At 34.2% G+C, this 21005-nt stretch overlaps 1 protein-coding gene across 7 annotated transcripts; it reads right to left on the bottom strand.

Annotated features, from left to right (window-relative positions):
• Positions 1–9353: 9353 nt before the first annotated feature.
• On the bottom strand, positions 9354–20514 carry LOC102592076 (phospholipid-transporting ATPase 1-like). 7 transcript variants are annotated; one of them, XM_006362279.2, is made up of 9 exons: positions 20294–20514; positions 17702–19935; positions 15435–15774; positions 14371–15160; positions 14122–14245; positions 13673–13892; positions 11476–11934; positions 11073–11372; positions 9354–9909 (listed from the first exon to the last, which is right to left on the bottom strand). In XM_006362279.2, the coding sequence occupies exons 2-8, from the start codon at positions 19539–19541 to the stop codon at positions 11171–11173; spliced, it is 3975 nt and encodes a 1324-aa protein (XP_006362341.1). In that variant the 5' UTR covers positions 19542–19935; positions 20294–20514; the 3' UTR covers positions 9354–9909; positions 11073–11170. The 7 variants fall into 7 exon arrangements, with proteins under 7 accessions (XP_006362341.1, XP_006362340.1, XP_006362342.1 ...); XM_006362278.2 differs by having other exon boundaries at positions 9354–9884; XM_006362280.2 differs by having other exon boundaries at positions 9354–9881.
• Positions 20515–21005: the final 491 nt, after the last annotated feature.

The following is a 21005-nucleotide window of genomic DNA, read 5'->3' as shown; positions in this document are numbered from 1 at the left end:
ATGAGCAAAATAAAATAAAAAGTCTATTTCACATATGCAATTAGGATGAATTATGAATACATCTATATTTTAAAATGTGATACTGTCCCACCCAAACTTCATAACCTTAACATGATAAACCAAATAGCTTCATAAATTTCACACATTTTTTAAAGATAAATCATAACTTCATAATCTTAAAATGATGCCTTAGCAGAATAAACTGCTACAAAATGTTAATGCTACGAATGACTTAAGAAATTTCTTTTAAAAATGGATTAATTTCGAAGAAATTTCTTAAACAAGTATAGGAGATAACAATGGTGGAAACGGTAGAGAGAAAGTAGAGAGATTTGAGGTAAAAACCTAAAAAGAGAAGATTGGAATATGGGGTCTTTTTTTACTTTTAACTGATAGTGGAGTCAAACTAGGTAAATAAGGGTCTGATTTGAGAAATAAAAGAATAGTAAATTAATTATATTAAGATACATTATATTTGCTAAAATAATAACATAATGACATTTTTAATAATTATTTTAAAGTGTAGATATTTTAGCTAATTATGCTAGCAATTTTGACTAATTTGCTAATTTTCCCTGCTTCTCATTACACTTAAAAGGCCTATTGACATGATAATTCCGAAAAGTGAATATTTTTGTGATTTCCAATTTTTCTCAAGTAAAATCTAGTTAAATGAAATAAAAGTTAAAATAAAGATTAGATTTAAAAAAAAAAAAAGATATTTAAAGGTAAAAAACAGGATTGAAAGTTAAGGAGGATCAACCCCACGAACCATTTTGGGAAATATCTTGGCTTTCCAATCCTTAATCGAAAACCCAAATCTACAGATTTCCAATATATTATTGATAATATGATGAACAAGCTCTCCTCTTGGAAAACCAACTTTTTAACTCATCTTAGCTCAACAGTATTCCCTCATATCCCTCATTACCTACAAAAATCTGTCACCGCATTGACCAAATTCAGAGGAATTTTCTTTGAGGTACCACTGCGCAAAAAAGAAAGATTCACTGTATATCTTGGGACATTGTTACTACACCTAAAAACTCTGGAGGTTTGGGTCTTAACAAAGCTCGTCAGAAAAATATTTCCCTTCTTGCTAGCCTCGCCTGGAGATTCCTCAGTACGAATCATAAATCGTTATGGGCTCGAACTCTCTCTAACATCCATAACCTTCATAAAAGCAATACCTCAACATCCTTTATTTGGAATAACATTAATATTACTCTTGGAAGAAATATTTGCTCCAACGCCATTACGTGGACCCCCTCCGCGGGTCTTACCATTAACTGTTGGCATGATAGTCCGAGTTGTCCGAGCTCGAGTCAGGATACTATACTGCCTTTGAAAAGCACGGATGCCGTTACAAGTGTTCAAGATAGTTAAAGAGTTGAGGGATATTCCTCCCCATGAGAACCCACTACAAATAGTACCCTTTATGCCTGAGATTACTTGGTATTTAAGTGACTAGGTAATAAAACCAACTATTCTGCAATTAAGATCCTTGCGTTGACCCTTTCCTAAACCAGAATCGGGGGAGGATGAGAGGAAAAGGGGATCAAAATGTCCCATCAATAAAGTTCGGGCTTTCCATTCTTCCTCCCCCCTCACTCCCCCTTTTTCAATAAATAAGCCCCGCGTTTCACTCGGCGTCGAATGATCAAAGCTAAAAGCTTTAGGCATCTTTTGAGCATGTTCAGCTTCCAAAATTCCTGGAGTCCTACGCTACGGCATTATCACAGAAAGAAAACATGGTTAGTAGATAACTATTTTCTTATTGTAGAAAGCAATCAGTTCTTTTTGATCTTGTTCGGGCTTGGAAAAGCTTCCTTTTTGTTGGATCCCATCCCTACCGCCTCTAAGACAGATAATCCACGGCCCTTTTAAAAAAGGGGAAGACAAACTAGTTCTTGCAAATCTCTGGTATGGTGCTGGTTGGGATTGGTCTAGAATTTCCTTCAATCTCAATAACAACATTACCGATAAAGCAGCCACAACTCGACTCAATCCCAATATAGATGTTGATATACCTCACTGGTCCATTAACTCCAATGGAATCTTTTCAACCAAATCTATCTACAATTTGATCAACCCCGCGCCTTTAAATACTTTCCCCTCTTCGTGGATTTGGAAGATCAATACCCTTAATAAAATCAAATTCTTCCTTTGGCTATGCTCTTACGGTAGGCTATGATATTATCTCTGTTTGCAGGTCACTATTGAAGAAGTTGCAGAATCTGGTGGTCCGCCATAGCTTCAGGCAAAGAAATTATGTAGCAAATATATTAGCTAAGCAAGGCTCCAGGCTAACAAACTTCGACAAGACTACTCTTTTGCATACCCCTCCAGACTATGTCAAGGACCAACTAGCTAAAGACAAGAATGGGGTTATTTCTACTACAAATATTAAGTCTTCTACTTGTAATAAGTTAGCCCGATTTGGTAATCTTGTTGTAACTACTAACTCGTTGTCTCCAACTCTCCTGTAACCTCTTAATATATATATAAATATCTTATTAACCAAAAAAAAAAAAAAAAACTATCAATTTGTTATTTCAATGAGCATTTATATTTTACTCATTTGTTAGGTTTTCAGCGAAATCTATTCTCTTCCGACGATCTCGGCGGCAATTATAGAGGTTAAAAGGAACCAGAGAGGTTATGGATGGCAGTTAAAATCCTATAATTAAAAAAACTAATTATTCTACGAGTTGGACATGAACATGTTATATTAGAACCTTCTCTTAATTGGTAACTAAGTTAACTTTGACCACACTTCCTACAGTAGTAAAACACATTACTAAATAATATAATAATAGAATATTAATTTTCAATGCAATAAAAGTAATTTTAATATATGATTATTTTTCATAAAATACAATTTATTTATATGATGTTTCAAGAAAATATTAAAATCCAATTGTTTGAAGCTTGGTATATAATCTATTAAAATAAAATAGCCCCCTCTTTTCAGATTATTCTCTCAAATCTATAGATCATATATTTTTCATTTTACAATGACCTTTTAAAAAAACACTTAGACATAATCCTTTTCCATTTTAAAAAAAAAAATCACAATAAAAATAAACAAATAAATAAATGCCATGAAAAAAAATGTTGGTTACGTCTGACTATTCCTTATCTCTTTATAATTTTTCATTGCCTTTTTTAAATTGCAAATAGTAAATCAAAGAAAAGAACTAAAAAGAAAATAAGCAAAACAAAGAAAGAATAAAAAAACTTGTCCAAAAAAAGGTGTCATGTCACCTAATTTATGTGAATTTATGCTTAGTCTATACATAGATTAAAAAAAAATGCTCTATAATATTATTTATTGAATAATAAATTATCATTAAATTAATGACAATGATTTTGGACTTTCTAAATTAAAAAAAGATATGAATGATTAAGAGAAAGTAATTAAGAAATACTCAGGTAAAATATTTTTAAAAAAAATTTAAAAAAAGAAGAAAAAGATATCATATACCTATAGTCTTCAAGAATAATCACACTTTTAAAAAACTTTTGCCTCTTTGTTGGCTATAATGTCGCACATAGCTGCTAATTATAATAATAACGAAATTCATAAAAGAAATTAATAGAGAGTGTTTATTTAATTGTTGTCAATATTTAAAGGTGAAAATAAGACAAAAGGCTGAAAATTTAGCAAAATAAAAATAAGATACCAATGCTAACTTAAGAGAGATGTCATAAAAAAAGAAAAAAGAAAAAAAAAGAGAGATGACATATTTTATATATATATAAAACATTAATTTTAATAAATAAAAAAAAGGAATACTAAAACAGAAAAATATTGTAAAGAAAAATAAAAGGCTAAAGGAATTATAATCATATTTAAATCACTTTCAGTGTTCACACATGAAAATTAATGTCAAAATTATTTAGACTTCAAGCTTAACAAGGTTGGGTGAGAAGTTATTAAGTTGATTATCCATCATCAATCATCATCAGTATTCACACATGCATATTGTGCTGAATTTGAATTTTATGGGTTCTGAATAATAGAATAATATAATTTTAAGTGTTAATAATTGGAATATTCTTTAATAAAAATATATTGTTTAAGCAAAAATTACTAATATTAATAGCTCGGTTTCTACTTCTATCGTTGGGCATTAATGTATCGATGCCCAATGAAGAGTGTGAGAGATTGATAGTGATAGATCTAAGTAGAGTTAGATCGAAGAAGATAGATAATTAAATATGATATGATATATTTTATGGTCACCGCTAGGGGCGAACCGAAAACCGAACCAAACCGAAAATCGAAAAAAAAAAAACCCAACTAGTGGTTTGGTTTGACTTGGTTTGGTATTGGAAAAAAAACCTGACTATATTTGGGTTGGTTTGGTTTTAACTAAAAAAAATCAACCCGAGACCAAACCAACCCGACATTTATATATGTAATTTTAAAATTTTATTTTATACGTAAAAATATTTGCTTTGATATAATTTTAAAATATTTCTTATACTATTTTCATAATTTTTTATCTTTTAATATATTATTTCAAGTTTAAAACTTGTAATTCGGAATGGTCCAATAAAGATTATTGTTCATATATGTTGATAATTATAATAAAACTTAAATCAAAATCAAATTAATACTAATGCAAAAAGAAGATCAATTCAACACTAAGAATGACAATAATATTGATATTTGTTCTTTAGTTTTACATTGGTTTAGACAATTAAAATACATAATCTAATTTTAATTTTCCTTAAATATTTAGTAATGTAACTAATACTTATTAAACTTATTTTAGCATGATTTAGTACTTTTAAATTATGATCATTTTCATTATGACTTTGCAATATTTATTTTATATGATGATTTCATTATTATTTTTTATTGAATATTTTAGTTGTCATCGGTACTCATCTCATTGTGTTATTTCTTAAGAAACACCTTAGATAATTGTATTTTGGTTGGACTAAAGAAATATTTGGAAGCACAAGTTAATTATATGTTTGTATGCAAACTTTACCGAAAAAATCCAAAAATCTGAAAAAATTCGAGGTTTATTAGTTTGGTTTGATTTATAAATTTAAAAAATTGACGCAATGGTTTGGTTTTGTATTTGAAAAACCCGAACCAACCTGAGGTTGAAAAATCCGAAAAAATCTGAATTTTATTAGTTTGGTTTGGTTTATAAATTTAAAATTTTGACACAAATGGTTTGGTTTGATATTTGAAAAACCCGAGTCAACCCGGTCATATACACCCCTAGTCACCGCGGACATGATTCTAAATAGAAAAGCATGAAGCTCTAAAACCATTAGGATAAAAGGTTAATATATAGATTGAACCCATTTTCGTATATAAAAGGTTTGAACACAAGTTATCTTGTGACATTTGCTTACTATAAATTATGTAGTAGGAATTGTTAAACATAATCTCATTAGCTTAAATGAAATTGCATCTTTGCAAAGTATATACATTGATTAATTAGTGAAAGTTCGATTAAAAGTAATTATACAAAAGTTAACAAGTTTGAAATTTGGATTAAAAAGTTGATAAATGGCATAATAGGAAAAAATAGGTATTTTATTTATTTAAAAACAAATTTTGAGGAAATTAATGTGGGATTCAACATCATGAGAAAAAAAGTTTAATAGATGGAAGGGTATATTAAATGTATTTTTTATCCAATAAATGAAGGGGAGAAGTAAATTTTATTCAATAGATAAAAGGAAATATCAAATTTAATTCAACATATAAAAAAAGACATTTTAAAATTATTTTTAGCACGTTAAAGAATCTGACCTTTTTTTTGCTCTTATAAAACTACAGTATGAAACCACTAAAATTTGCCCATTATTTAGTCTTAAAACAGTGTCTAGGTTAGTTTGTGAACACACCAAAGGCTGCTCTAATTAATATGCAAACTTTCCACTTTAATTCAACATTAGGAGGGGTGGCTTACCTCCGAGAAATTCGGAAAATTACACTTATTAATTTTAGAGATACATGGTCTTGAACTTTTGACTCTAATGTATCCTATAAACAAATCTACAAGGTTTAAAAAATAGTTATTACGTAGATAAAGTCATTCAATTTTAGAATTAAAAGTTGAAAATCTGACTCCGAAAAATAGATTGAAAACCTCTCTTTTTGGCTCTCCTTCAACTTAGCACTTTCTACTTCAACCACCAATATGTCATACTATCCATAAAAATTGACAAAAAGATAGAATGAAACGAAATGGAATCATTTTTAAAAAATGTTACATAAATAATCTAGGAATATAAAATATTAGCTAGTATTTTTTTATCTTGACAAATATTAAACATATTAAGTGATCAAGAGACATTTAATTAAATCAATCTAAGAGTGTTTTCCTCACCACCTTTATTTTAGGGGAGTTTCTCTTTAAAGATGGGATAGGGAGGGGCTAAGATGGTGTAACTCATTTCAAATATTCATAACTATGATAAAAGGAAGAAATCAATAAAACATGTGAATTCAATATATCCATTAAACAGAACAAAGATTAATAATAATTAACATTAAAAGAGAGAAAAACGTAAAATATGTAAAAAAGTAATTTATTGAGTCGTTGGATATAAATATATTTTCATTTAAGTATTGATTGAAATTATAACACCTCAAAAAAAAACGTATAAGGAAGGGTTTAAGAACGGTGGAAGAGTCCATGGTCAGTGAACCCATCTTTAAACTCAAGCCTTGTACCACGGTTAGCGAACTCATCCTTGATTGTGGCGAAACACACTTCTTCTCTTTTAATTGCTACGGTATTCACTGTTATTTTTTTTACACTAATGGGATGATAGTGACGCCGATGAAGGTTAGGTTATTTTTTGTTGATTCAAGATTTTCTATTTTTTTTATGGTATTTTAACTTTCTTAAGGATTTCTTAAGAAATTGCATCCCTCCCTGAATGGGCTCTTTCCTTCCTTGGAATTTTGAAGGTGGAGAAATCCTTGTAAAGAACTGTGGAAAGGAATCTATTGTTATCAGTCCTCTGTGGTTGCTATGTAATACACTAATCCTAAACCATAAAAAAATTTGAACCCTAAGAATCATTAAATCTTCAAAAAATTCTAAACCCTAAAAGCCTTGAGCCTTAAGAAACCTTAAATCCTGAAAACTTTTTAAAAACCTAAATCTAAAAGACCTTAAAAATTTCTTAAAAACCCTAAAAAGCTCTTTAAAAATTGTAAACCTAAATAAACACTAAAAAATCCTAAACCTTAAACCCTATAAAACCCTAAATACCCTTAAACTGAACCTAAATCCTAAGAAATTCTGAAAGAGTTCCTAAATTCTCCAATTGAGTTAGGGTTTTTCCTCTATGTCATGGTTCTTTTAAATGTTGATTTATTTGATTGATTTATGAACTTTTATGCATGAATTGATATAATCTCATGATTTTAAGGTGAATCCCCATGAACGCATGCTTAACTTATGTTTTCTAGATATTGATGATTGAAAGTGGTCTTGAACTATGAAAGATGAATTATGGAATTATGCATGTTCTTAGGGCTATTCAAAAACCGAACCAAAACCGATAATTCGAACCGAAAAAAAGTTATTGATTTATATTGGTTTAGCGGTTTTGAATTTTTGTTTTGTTATCAGGTTATCGGTTTTTAACAGTTACCAGATGATAAATTAAATACTTATATTTATACCATTTTGTACATAAAGTCATTGACTTAGAGTTTGATTTTCTACTTTTATTTCTAGTTGTCTCAAACACTTGGTTATTTGGCAGACTATAATGTAAAAATGTTTGTTTTTGAGCAAGATGTAACTTGTGAACTCATGTGCATGGTTCATTTGGTTTTTCACCTTGTTTCTAAGTGATTTTCAATGTTTTTTTTATATCAATTCTTAACGGTTAGACCGATAACCGAACCAATAACGATCAATAATCGATAAACCAATAATCGATAAGTCAATATTTTAATGGTTCTATAACGGTTTAGCATCTCTACAAACCGATAACCAATAAGTCAAATCGATAAACTTTAAAACCGAATCGAACCGATCGATACACAACCCGGCATAATTCTTTTGGAATTGATGAGATATGAAGTAGATTGTTTTGAGAGTAAAAGCATATATGTTGTTGTTGTGGTTAATTGTTGTGAAAGGATTGCTCACATAACTAACTCATGCATGAATGTGAAAGGTTTTCTCAAATTAAGGATTCTAAGGTTGAAAGGTCTTCTCACCTAAAATGAATCAAGGATAAGGAGCTATTCTAATCAAACCTAGCTTGGATTGGTTACTTCATTGTACCTTTCCATGGATGACGACATATGACTTAGCTTGGATTGGTAAGATGACGTGCCCTTCCATGGATAATAAAGACAAGTTAAGAAAATGACTATTCCGTGGGATTTACACTTAGCACCGAGAGGATATTGAGATGGGAGCTCTCTCGTTAGTAGAGGCCGAGTTTCTAGAAGCAATCTTTTTATCCCATACATATGTGCCCCCATAGGATGATTGTCTTAAATAGACATTAGCAAGTGGATCCACATAAGCTAGAAGTTCATGGTCTTAATTACTTTGGCAAGTAGGACACTCCTTTTTGGTGTGGGATAGACACCGAATTCCTTGTTGATAGCTGATCACATGGTCTTATATGTCGATTAAAGATAAATCTCCCACAACAATGAACTAAGGTTACTTCAAAATGTATCTCACAGACGTCTATTGACCATGTTTTGTGACTTATGTCCTCTAGTTCTTTTACATTCATGGTTCACGTGCTTACAAAATTTCTTTCTTTTACCATGAACTTCACTATATACCCAAAAAGTTATTGAAAATAAATTTGATCTTTCTTTAATTGAACTTGTTTTAACTTTAGTATATTTATTCGTTAGAAAACTGTATACAAAAATATTAGTGAAGTTCTTTATTGCATTAACGGAATCTCACTTTTGTATATTAAAATTGATTTTCCTTTTTCATCATTGCACATTAAATTTGATCTCACTTTAGTTTATTCATCTAAAATCTTATGAAAACAATAGTAAAATTTTGCTTCGCGTAAAAACAATTTTTGTAAGATAAAATAGAGTTCACCTGGGAAAAAAAACAAGTAGTCGTTATTACTATGACAAATGAAGAAATAATAAACGAGACATATATAATATTATCATGCTTTGCAATTGCTATAGAAAATAAAGGCTCCAAATTAAATTGTAAAAATCATTTTAACCATATTAATAAAGTAGATAACCAAAAGGTACATTTACGTAACACATGATTTATACCAATACTGTTTCAAATTTCATACTAATAAACTTTTGAAATTTGATTGAATCGTCCAAACGAATGAACAAAATTATAAGGTAGAAGAATGAATCATAAATATAAGTATACATGAATTTCGTAGGCTTCTTACCGGAATTTAACTTTAGATCGTAAGATTCCGTTAAACCGCCCCTGCTCAACATGTTAAAAAAACAATTATTTCACATGTTAACAGATTTACAAAATCACAGATAAGTTCATAAATCAAGAACAGTTTCCTTTAATTTGTTACAAGAGTAAGGATAAGAAACCTCAATCTTTACAGGTAAACTATGATACACTTGTATTTCTCTCCTCAATTCTCTTTCTTTATGTGGGAATTATGCTGAATACCTAACAAGCAGAGCCTATCATTTTCACTTCTTGTAAAACAAGCCCAACAGTGTTATCAACAACAAATAACAAAATCCATTCAAAAACCTTCATGTGTTCCGTCGCTCTAAACCAGATTGTTTCTTCAGCTGTGCTTCAAACTCTCGACAAACTTAGCTCTGAGTTAACCCTTGTTTTCCTTTCTTTCATTTACATGGTGACTCCATTTCCCTTTCACATTGTCGCCAATTTCACCTGCTGACATTGAGTTGGGGTAGCTCAGCTGAAGCATTTATAAGATATCATAAGCATGGTCCACTCAGTAGTCAGTACTACAAAAGTTTGAAACAAAATCTTCCATCGAGACAAGCCTTTGCATAGCAGGTGTAAGGTGCAAGGTATGAAGCAACCAAAGATATCTCAGATCGTCCCACAAACTACAGCTACACATGCAATGAAACATGCCAAAAATGGCACAAATGCATTATACAGAAATATTCTACAGCACATATGACAACCAACATGATGGATTTCGGTTCAATTGTAGAGATGGCATTCTTCCAATTTTGATGTTAAAAAAAAAGGAACTTGGACCTAACTCAACCCCAAAAGTTCACTCGTGAAATGAGGATTGTCTCAAACCATATAAGAAGACAATAATCCATTCTCTCGGTCAATGTGGTATGCATAACACCTTCCCCTCCCAGCACTCCCAGGCCTAGACATCTAGAGCATGGACAACAATAACATGAGGGGCCAACACCGGATAAACCAACAATTTGGATGGGTCTCAACCCGATACTATGTTAAGAAGATGGAACTGGGCCTCACTGCTCATAAGGTGAGGGCGTGAGGCTTGCCAAAATCTATATAAAGATGCAAAAGCTCATTTCCCCAACTAATGTTGGACACTTAACAGTTGATATCACAGATTGCATGCTTTCTTCACTCTCCTCAGCATCCCCCTTCCCCAAGCACCAACAGAGCAAAAGTAAAACCTGTGCCATACAGATTATGCATCCATACAATTGAAGTTAGTACCAACTTCTTCATCCCATTACATTTTCAACACTACTCACTTTTCTGGTTTCATTTCAGATATAATTTGAAAAAGGGTAGGCATGTCAATGCCAGGAATCAGAAAGCTGGCATTGGTAATTTTTAGCATTACTTGGCAGACACTTCTCCAAAGCATAATTTATTAAACTGAGGCAGGATGCTGCCAGCCTCTTTGTAACTATTATTTTCACTCTAATACTATCTATAATAACCAGATGATAGTGAATACAGAAAGCTAATGAAACACTGGAGAAAAAAATCCTAATGGAGGTAGAGATATTATTTACTTCCAACTCAAAATAAGTGGGATACCGGATATCATAAGCAAGATACAGAAAGATGGACAGACCAAAAAAAATTAACATTGTACAGGAGTAAATGACTTACCTACCTACTTCTAACTCTGCATGCCATAGGAAGCCAAGTATAGGGAAACTCAAGGAGCTACACCAAAATAGGGTGATTGAAAACATAAACAGGAGGCACTAGCTTGTATCATGATCTGGCCTAGACATAATATAGCTGTGGTTTTTCTTCAGGATCTCTGCTTCTCTAGCTATCTGGATGTCTGAAGGGCGGAAACTTTGGTTTATAACTTTGACAATAAAGCGAGGAAGCAAAGCCAAAACTATAATAAGCAAAATTGAGAGCCAGTAAGTAGGAGATTTTGCCAATTGAAAGATTGTACTGCAAGAAGACAAAAGAAATAAGTTAGTACCATGCCATAAACCTCAATAACTTTAAAAATGGTTAGACCCAATATTATTGAACTTCACAAGGAAATACTAACTTATAATTGGGGAAGACAGGTATTAAGTCCAGCACCACCAAGCAGCCATATGTGATAACAATTGACCCCCATATTGCCATATGAGTAAATATTAACCACCGCTGTACGTCCATTGCCAAGTGCATGTTTACAAGGATCACAACAGCGATTGTCCATAAGCTACCCATACTCCATATGTCAATATCACTCTGATCATAGATGAACAATGGTACATAAAAGAGTACAAGACTCTGCCACACTGTATCAAGCATTGTGACCCAGAAGAGTTTCATGTTGTAACTCTCCTGTCTATAGCCAGCAGCATAGAGTTTTGGATACTTCAGTAGTGTCTTATGACTTAAGTCCTTGTCCAGAATACCAACAACTAAAGTAGGTATGGAAGTATAGATGAGAGAATAAAACACACTACTCCAATCTGTCAGCGCAGATGTTGTAGAAAAGGCTGCATACAATATGTACCTACATAATACCAAGTACAGGAATATAGTCAGATGACAAATGCATTATTACTCAAGTGTTGCATCATCAAACACGATAATTTGACAACAATCAAAATAAGAGGGGACTCTAATGCATGAAACAATTGCGAAACTGATAAATCAAACTCAGGTAGTCAGCATGTAGAAAATAAATATTAAGAATGCATCCTCAGCATAGCAAAATATGTTGAAGGCACAACGTACAAAGGGAAGAACTCACTCCCTCTATCCCAATTTGCAGAGTTCCTTTCATTGATAAAATTTATAGATGATGCTAAAGTACAGGATTACACAGAGATGAGTAGGTAAATCTCTTTTACTTCATTTTCAGTCAAACTAAACATAAGGGAAGGATAATGCTTCACCTAAAGAAGAACTAGTCAGTCTCCCCTCCCCCATCCTTTAACCAAGCATAGTTTATGAATCAGTTTAATTTCCACTCAAATGCAAATCAAAGCCAAAGCTACCAGCATGACCACACGCACACACAACTCACATCAACCATCTGGAGATTAGACCCAATGTTTTTGAGAAAGAGTGTCAATAAAGAAGAAATAATAGATATGCTTTCTACTCTCCTTACACATAAACTGCAAACTCAGCTTAAAAATTTCCTTTGTTCTTTGGTCAGGAGACACTACTGTCAGAGAAAAGACTCTTTTCTTGGATTTCTTGGCATTAATGTCGCATTGTACAGTGGTTCAGGCCAGCCGTTTTAAGCATCAAGATATGGATGAAAATTTGGCAACTCCATAACCACTTTCCACAGTGCTATACTGAACATCAATAATCTTCTTATCCTAGTTCCTCTAATTTACAGGACTAAAATCTTATTTCGATCTACTCATGATACTTTCCTCCCCCCTCTTTGCTTTTCATAAGAAACCCAGGCTGAGATGGTTTGGGCATGTGAAGAGGAGATGCACAGATGCCCCGTGAGGAGGTGTGAGAGGTTGGCTATGGAGGGTATGAAGAGAGGTAGAGGTAGGCCGAAGAAGTATTGGGGAGAGTGATTAGACAGGACATGGCACACTTGCAGCTTACCAAGGACAATGACCCTCGATAAGAGGATGAGATCAAGGATCAGGTTAGAAGATTAGTAGGTAGTCGAGCATTGTTCCCTTATCAGTATTATTACTATTACTCACATACTATCTTGTTCTTCGACCTTATTGTTACTTGTTTAATTTGCTTATGGTATTATGTGTCATTGCTACAGTTCTCTTCTCATTATGTTCAGCATGACTGCTTCACTATTGTATCACCTTTTTCATACGTGATTTTCTTCATGCTTTACTTGAGCCGAGGATCTATCCGAAACAGTCTCTCGACCTTCACAAGGATGCGTACACAACACCCTCCATAGACCCCACACTAGTGAGATTACAATGGGTATGTTGTTGTAATTTCCCCCCTCAGATATTGTCTCTTTCATTAACTCGACCTTTCCTTGAACTAGCCAATTACTGACTGCCAGAGATCTTTACCTTAAAAGTTTTTTCCCGAGCAGTCCCAAGATTACAATGGGTATGTTGTTGTAATTTCCCCCCTCAGATATTGTCTCTTTCATTAACAATATGAATATTTTGCAGCTACACCACTAGTACCACCACTGATTTTAATGTATAGTTTCCTCTTTTCTTTTCAATGGGAAGAGGACGCATTGTTGCCCAGATACCATACAAAAGAATGCAGGCCAGAAGGAAAAAGAATAATACCAGAAAAGCATGAAAACGAAAACAGCATTTCTGTAGAAGTTGTAAAGAACCAAATAACCAACTCGCTGGTAATTCCAATGTCCATGCACAAGGAGCAATCTTTTCAGAAACCGAAACTGTCCCATAGCAAAATCTGATGCCATCACTGCTTGCCGCCCTTCTTGACCACATAATCCAACACCAACATCCGCCATTTGGATCATTGAAACGTCATTAGCCCCTGAGCAAGTTTTTTAAATTAGGTGCAAAGAAATGAAGAAAATCATCCCATGAAATGCATCTCAAAAAGCAGTAATGCAATGTACATGAAAAACCTTAAAACATGACTCCAAAAAATAACTTCAAAACTTTATGCACAAATCATAGAATTGCATTCTTCCAACAACCAACCAAGGTTCTGACATAAGTTTTCCCTTGTACAGACAAGGCATCGGATGTAGCTAACTTACCATCACCTATGGCTAGTGTCATATCATCTGTGCGGCTCTTTATTAGGTCAACAATTCCAGCCTTCTGCAAGGGAGCAACACGACAGCAAATCACAGCCCTACATGAGGTTGCAAGGTCGAATAGCTGTGGAAGGATTGCAATCATACATTAGGACACAAGCTACACAAAAAGAAGAAAAAAAGAGGCAATGTATACCGCAACATGTATATTATCACAATTAAGCCTTAGAAGGGAGATATGGTTCATACCTCGGTCTCGAGATCTTTCTCTAAGATGTATACCAGACTATTCCCATCAATTATGAGTGCCAAAGGTCCATCAGAAACTCCTTCCTCTCCTGCATGCGGCTCTGGCAAATTACTTGACTGCATACTAGCAGAAGCTTCGAGATAACCATTTTCTGCATCCCTCTGGAATGTTGAGATTTGATTACAACAACTTGCAGAGTTTATACCATATTTGATTTTAGCATCAAACAATAACCTCTTGCATTCATTTTCTGAAGTGCCATTAATGATGATCCGCTGCATGTCTGAGGTCAAGAGTTTGCAAGACATACCAATTGAAATTGCGGTTTCTTGCTTATCTCCAGTAAGAACCCAAACCTTCATTCCTGCTTGACGCAGAGACTCAATAGCTTCTGGTACACCCTCTTGTAGTTTGTCCTCAATTGCACTGGCCCCTAGTAGAGTTAAGTTGCATTCTATAAGAGATGCTGTTTGGCGCAATTTTGCTGATCTGTCAGTCAAAGATGTGCTAGCTTCCTCATACATGAATTGCCACTCATCCAGTTCTTCTCCCGTAAGATCCCTTGCAGCAACAACCAGGGTCCGCAAACCTTCAGATGAGTACTCATTCAAATGGCTAAGAGTGACATTTTGTATGTCGTGGTGGCTTTTGTGTTCTTTCCTTAAAATGCTAAACATCGTAGTATCAGCCCCTTTGACCAAAACTTTTACAGCACCACTTGGGAATCTGATAACCACAGACATTCTTTTGCGTACACTGTCAAACTCATGCAGTCCCAAGACATCCAACCTGCAGCAGCAGGCCAATAAATCAATCCACAATTCTGAAGGACGGAGAACAGACTATTGCATGAAAAAGATTTATTTACAACTAAATAAAACAAAGTAAACAAGAAGAAAAAAAGTGGAATTTAAGGAGAGAAGAAACTATGCTTTGGAAACACTCCAATGTCATAGATAGAGTACATCACACCTACTAGACTAATCCACAATATTTAGTGAAGTTCTAAAAGTGTCCATGTGCAGCTAACACCAAATTAAAGATTTTGAGTGAGAGCAACTACCTTAGTTTCTCACCATTGACATCGATCACAATATGACCAGATGTCCGCTCACAAAGTGTATATCCATATGCAGAAGCAGCAGCAACTAGTGCTTGTTCGTCAGGAGATTCACCTTGATACGCAATGGTGCCAACAGTGTCATGCACTTCATCCAAAGATGAACTATGGGTAAGAATAGGAATCACGGTATTACATGCTGCCAATGTCATAAAGAACTCATGTGCAGCAATCCTCTCTTCCCCGGCTAGCTCAATATGTAACAGTTCCATAAGTTCAGAATCAGTTGGAATTTCTGAGTTAAGCCTCAATTTTCTTCGACTTGAAGGCACAGCTGTTGGTTCTGCGCAAAAGATTACAAAAGATATTGTCCAGTCTGCAGCACAAGCATAGCTAGAAAAAAGAGAAATCTCAAAAGGGAACATCACATAATGTATAGTTTTCACTTCAATTTCATTTAATCTGCAAGGATATGCATGCGCACAATTACCTATTATACAGGGCATATCATTGAATTTAATAGTAGCAATAAGTAAATAAATAAGCATTTTTTTATAAATTATAAAGTAAATAAACCGCATTAAAATGTGGGCAAAAAAACGCCAGTATACAAGAGGTATAACAAAAAAGTTGAAAACCTACCCAAAAAAACGTTGGTTTTATGCAAAAGACACCCAATCTTCTATTCAACAAGGAACCTCATGGTTGCACCAAAAAGAAATAAGGGATAAGAGGCTACTCCTCAATTAAACAAAATTCATCACTACACCTTCAAAAGCTCTCCTATTTCTCTCTTTCCAAACACAACACACATAAATGAAAGTGGGGCAACACTCCAACCTTGTGTCTTCTCTTTCTTTTCCCAACACAGTGACACACCAACTAAACATTACACACTTTACCGTGTCTAGCATCACCTAAGAGAGTCCAAACCATCCCAGAATTGTCCATCATAACCTCGAAGCAACCCGACAATGTAGAAGGAGGTGGTCTACATCTTCGCCAGACACCTTACACATAAAACTCCAACCAACACAAGTACCTTCCACTTCCTCAGGTTCTCGACCGGCAAAATGACCACTTAAAGTCACACCCTTGGGAGCTAGATGTAAGAAAGATAGATAACATTTTTGTCTCTGTTTTTTTAATCAGTCGTTTCATTTTTTATTTTATTTTTTCATGCAAAATTAGAACTTATAGTCGGGATGGTTGGGTCTTTTATTTTTAAAAAGATCAGTCACTGCACAATATCATCTCTACGTACAGTACACAAGTCAACTAACTGGAGCCTTTGGGTCCATTACTTGTATGAGACATACACAAGATTTGAATAACTTGTACAATTGCATTTGAAAATGAGCTCATTCCCTAATATCTATTGAACTCAAATATAAGGAAAGGAAGGAACCGCAACAAGCAAGGCTCAAACTGACTGCAACAGATACAGATATTAATGTTGGCAGATTGGGGGTTTTGAGGCTGAAGTTACAAACCTGTTACTATTTAGTAAAGAGCATCTACTTTGTACACTCCATAATGTGAGGTCATAATCAAGAAATATAACAAGTAGCTGAACTTGAAAAAGATATGTCCATACAAACTCTTACTTGAGAAAAGACAGCACCATCAAGGAATGAATCATTAGCCATTTGGCAATTTCTCATGCGGTGAAATCAATGATTAACTAACATCAACAATAATAAAAAAGAGACTGCATTATGGATTCCTATTTCTTTCTTCTAGTTATTAAAAACTCTCCATTTTTTTATATTTAAGTCTTAAATAATCTCTTATTCCCTCCTCGGCACTTCTTTTGTTGCATTTGTTACTTCGATTTCTTTTCACAATGCATAATAGGTAAAACACTTATAGTTATCTACTTCTTTAGTTGCATTTGTTACTTCGATTTCTTTTCACAATGCATAATAGGTAAAACACTTATAGTTATCTACTTCTTTAGTTGCATTTGTTACTTCGATTTCTTTTCACAATGCATAATAGGTAAAACACTTATAGTTATCTACTTCTTTAGTTGCATTTGTTACTTCGATTTCTTTTCACAATGCATAATAGGTAAAACACTTATAGTTATCTACTTCTTTAGTTGCATTTGTTACTTCGATTTCTTTTCACAATGCATAATGGGTAAAACACTTCTAGTTATCTACATCATTGACTGTACATAGTTTGAGATAATGCTAATGATATAGTAATACAGGTTAAAAGATTTAAATTATGTTTGAAAAGTATATTGTGTATGATAACCATACCTCCAAAATCCAGGTCTAATGATGCACCTGCAGCAGAAAGGGCTCTCCCATAATTTTTTCCCCACACACTTGCTCGTTTAAATTCCATCTTATTTTCAGTAAGTGTTCCTGTTTTATCTGAAAAAATATAACGTATCTGACCCAAATCCTCATTGATATTCAAGGATCTGCACTGAAACCTTGAATTACTGTTATCGTCATACATGTGCCTGTCTCCAATCATAAAATACGACTGTCCCAAGCGAACCAACTCCATCGTGATGTAAAGAGATATGGGTATCATTATCTGGAAAACTATGACGGAACTCAAAAAAGAGAAAAATGTTTCCATAGGAATCCCATAATATCTATACCGTTTACCAGGATGTGTTCCTTTTTCAGAGTAAACTTTCCGGTAATAAGGCAGGGTATCAAGCTGCTTCTCATGTTCTTTCAGCCATACACACATCCCGGATGCTACTGCCAAGCACATGACGAAAAGAAAAACAGACAACCAAAGTGTTTCCCGATTCATGTAGGTCTCCAGCCTGCTTCTTTTGGAAGGAGATGCCGCACTGTTTAGCATAGCCTTGGTCTCTTGACCAGCATAAACTGCCACTCCCATTGCCCATTCTGTGTTCTTCAGCTGGCAACCACGTAAGATAATATTTGATTGGCTGAGTGGAAACTTATGCCTGTTTAACTCCATGTTGGCTGTGAACTCGTAGATATTCCTGTTAGGCTGTTCACATCTGATAACTCCCGAAAGTGTCTCCACTTCACTCACTAATGAAGTTGTTTCTTGCCTAGCATACCTTGTCTTCAAGTTTGATTCACCATCTAGATTCATTGTCTGGATATAAGCAATCCCACTAGGATCACTTGTTCCTAACAACACCATATCACAAGGAATTGTCTCATCAGCAAGGATTTTCACAACCTCACCAACCCTAATATTCTTCCATCTTTTCAACTCAAACTTGCCGAATTGAAGTACTAGAGCCTCCCGATTATTCTCATTCCTGTCTGACCTGTGTCTTCGCCAATCCTCATAACCATCTTTTATAGCTGTCACAGAAAGCACAAAAAGAAGAGGAAATAGAGATACAGTTCTACCAAAAACTGCAAGAGGTGGAAGCTGATTCAGAGCAGCAATTGCTAAAAAATATAAATAAGCAACCCGGTGGAACTGAATGAAGAGATTTTTAGGCAAGAAATTTATTATTGTATATTTGCTAGTACGGATCTCATTTCCAGTGAACTCAAATTGATCATTGGTCTTTTTTGGATCATTAACATGAATCAACCTAGCGTTACTTCCGTGTAACAAGTCATTCTCCAGCTGCATACTTTTTTGAAGATGCCTCTGGGATTTGTTTAGCTTATCCTGGCCACGGGATGAAGCCCTTGACTCATCAAGATGTCTTTGGGATGACGTCCGAGTGGACGCTGCTCCAGATGACGTCACCCTAGAAGAATCACTGGATATTTCAAAGGTCGTTTGCTCAAGCGGATGGTCTGCAGTACCACCCCATGATACAAGGCGTTTCCTCTCCCGTGAAGGGGGGTATTTTGATGAAAATGACTGTAGTTCAGCTGTCCCATTTCCGCTCACAAGTGAAGAAGAATGTAGCCTAGAATTCTTTACACCTGATGTATCTTCTAGTGGTTGATTACCTCTGTCCACCTCCTCCTTCAAGTCACATAATTTGGTCCCTGGTGACTCATCCAAATCAGCAGAAGCTGATGCATTCTGGGGGAGACATCCCAACGAGCAGATCCCCAATGATGAGTTATTATGGTGAGGGCTTGGTGCAGAAGAAGGCTCAAATGATGACAGCAATGGCTTGCCGGAAGTCATAAATACTCCTCCAATGAAATCGCATTGGAAAGTATCAAGCTAAAACCCCAAGATTATCTCAAATCCCTAAAGTATCCACAAAAATTAACTTCCCAAACCTTATTTCTAACCCCTGCTAGCTGAAAATATTCAACTTGCGTTTTATTCCAGTATCAAACACGTGGAGTCCGAACATCGGAAAGGCACCAAATATAAACAAACCCTTATTTACCTTGAATTTACCATTAAATGCTCAAGCAATCTACAACCAAAATACAATCACCAAAAAGGCGCTGTACTCAATCTTCGCGCCAATAGGTGACAAAATCTCTTGCTTAATCCTCAAAACTCTTGTAATACTCTTGTAATAATGCAAATTCCAAAGAACCCCACCAAAAAAAAGACGATTTTTTTCCTGTAATTCAACTTCAACCGATCAAAACTCAGAAATTGACAGAAAAAGAAAGGAGCAAATCCACATAAAAGTTAACGCATCCACTAACTATCGAAAACCCACCCGGCAAATGACGAAACATAAACAATAATTCAACTAGATCTCAAAAAAGGCACAAAATTGAAAAAATAAAAACCAAATCCCCCTTAACTAAAACGCAAATTTCGCAACAATGCAATCAAATAGTGAAGATAACAGATCTAATTAACCCAAATAAAAAAATAAAACACAGATCTACGAATTACAATGAAAACACCCGATCCCGATCAGCTTAATTAACCGAAATGAAAAACAAAACAAAACGGAAATAAACAATTACCTGTTTTTCGTAGTAAAGGCAATTCAGAAGATTGAAAAAACTTTGTTGCTTATGGAGAATTTAGATGGAGACGGAGATCGACCGGAGAGAGAGAAGAGGAGAGAGAAAGCGTGGAAGAGGAGAGAGAAAGGAGAGAGATTGGTGGAGCAGAAATATTGGCTTTATTTGGGTTTTCTTAACTCGTCGGTCTCTGCCTCCCCCTCTTTTACCCCCGGTGAACACTTTTTATTTATTTATTTTGCTTTATCTGTTTCACACCTTTTCTTATTAACTTCCAAGACCTTCTCTTTCTTTCTTTCTTTCTTTCTTTTTTTTTAAAATTATTGGAAGTTATTATTACTATTTCTCCAAATAAATTTTATTTTTCACAGCTAGATTACTGCATGATAAAATGAAACTTATTTTCCGGAAAATATTTTGAATTGAAAAAGTCATTTTTTAGGATAACACCCCCAACTTTTCGAAACTCTAACTTAACTCGTACCTTCGTGACAAGATGAAGAGTGATTTATAAATTAATAATGATATGGTATGTCATAATTTAAGTATTCAAGGATAGTATCTCATATTTTGAAGTTAAGCAAGTTGTGAAATAAAAGTTGGCGAAAGTTATCGTAAGTTTCTTTTAAAGTTTTTCTGAATTTGGGTCAAATATCATGGTGACTTTCTCTCAATCTATAATGAGTTATGGGGATCATGACCTATCAAATCG

This window comes from Solanum tuberosum, unplaced genomic scaffold, assembly GCF_000226075.1.
Source record: "Solanum tuberosum cultivar DM 1-3 516 R44 unplaced genomic scaffold, SolTub_3.0 scf00385, whole genome shotgun sequence".
In the NCBI taxonomy this organism is placed as follows: domain Eukaryota; kingdom Viridiplantae; phylum Streptophyta; class Magnoliopsida; order Solanales; family Solanaceae; genus Solanum; species Solanum tuberosum.
This window is presented reverse-complemented; position numbering and strand designations above follow the sequence as displayed.

Coding starts and splice junctions, on each gene's coding strand:
- LOC102592076 (XM_006362279.2), bottom strand. CDS start 19,541: ATGACTTCCGGCAAGCCATTGCTGTCATCATTTGAGCCTTCTTCTGCA. Junction 14,246..14,370: donor AGAAAGATCTCGAGACCGAG/GTATGAACCATA, acceptor ATCCTTCCACAG/CTATTCGACCTTGCAACCTC. Junction 11,373..11,475: donor CCTGTCTTCCCCAATTATAA/GTTAGTATTTCC, acceptor GTCTTCTTGCAG/TACAATCTTTCAATTGGCAA.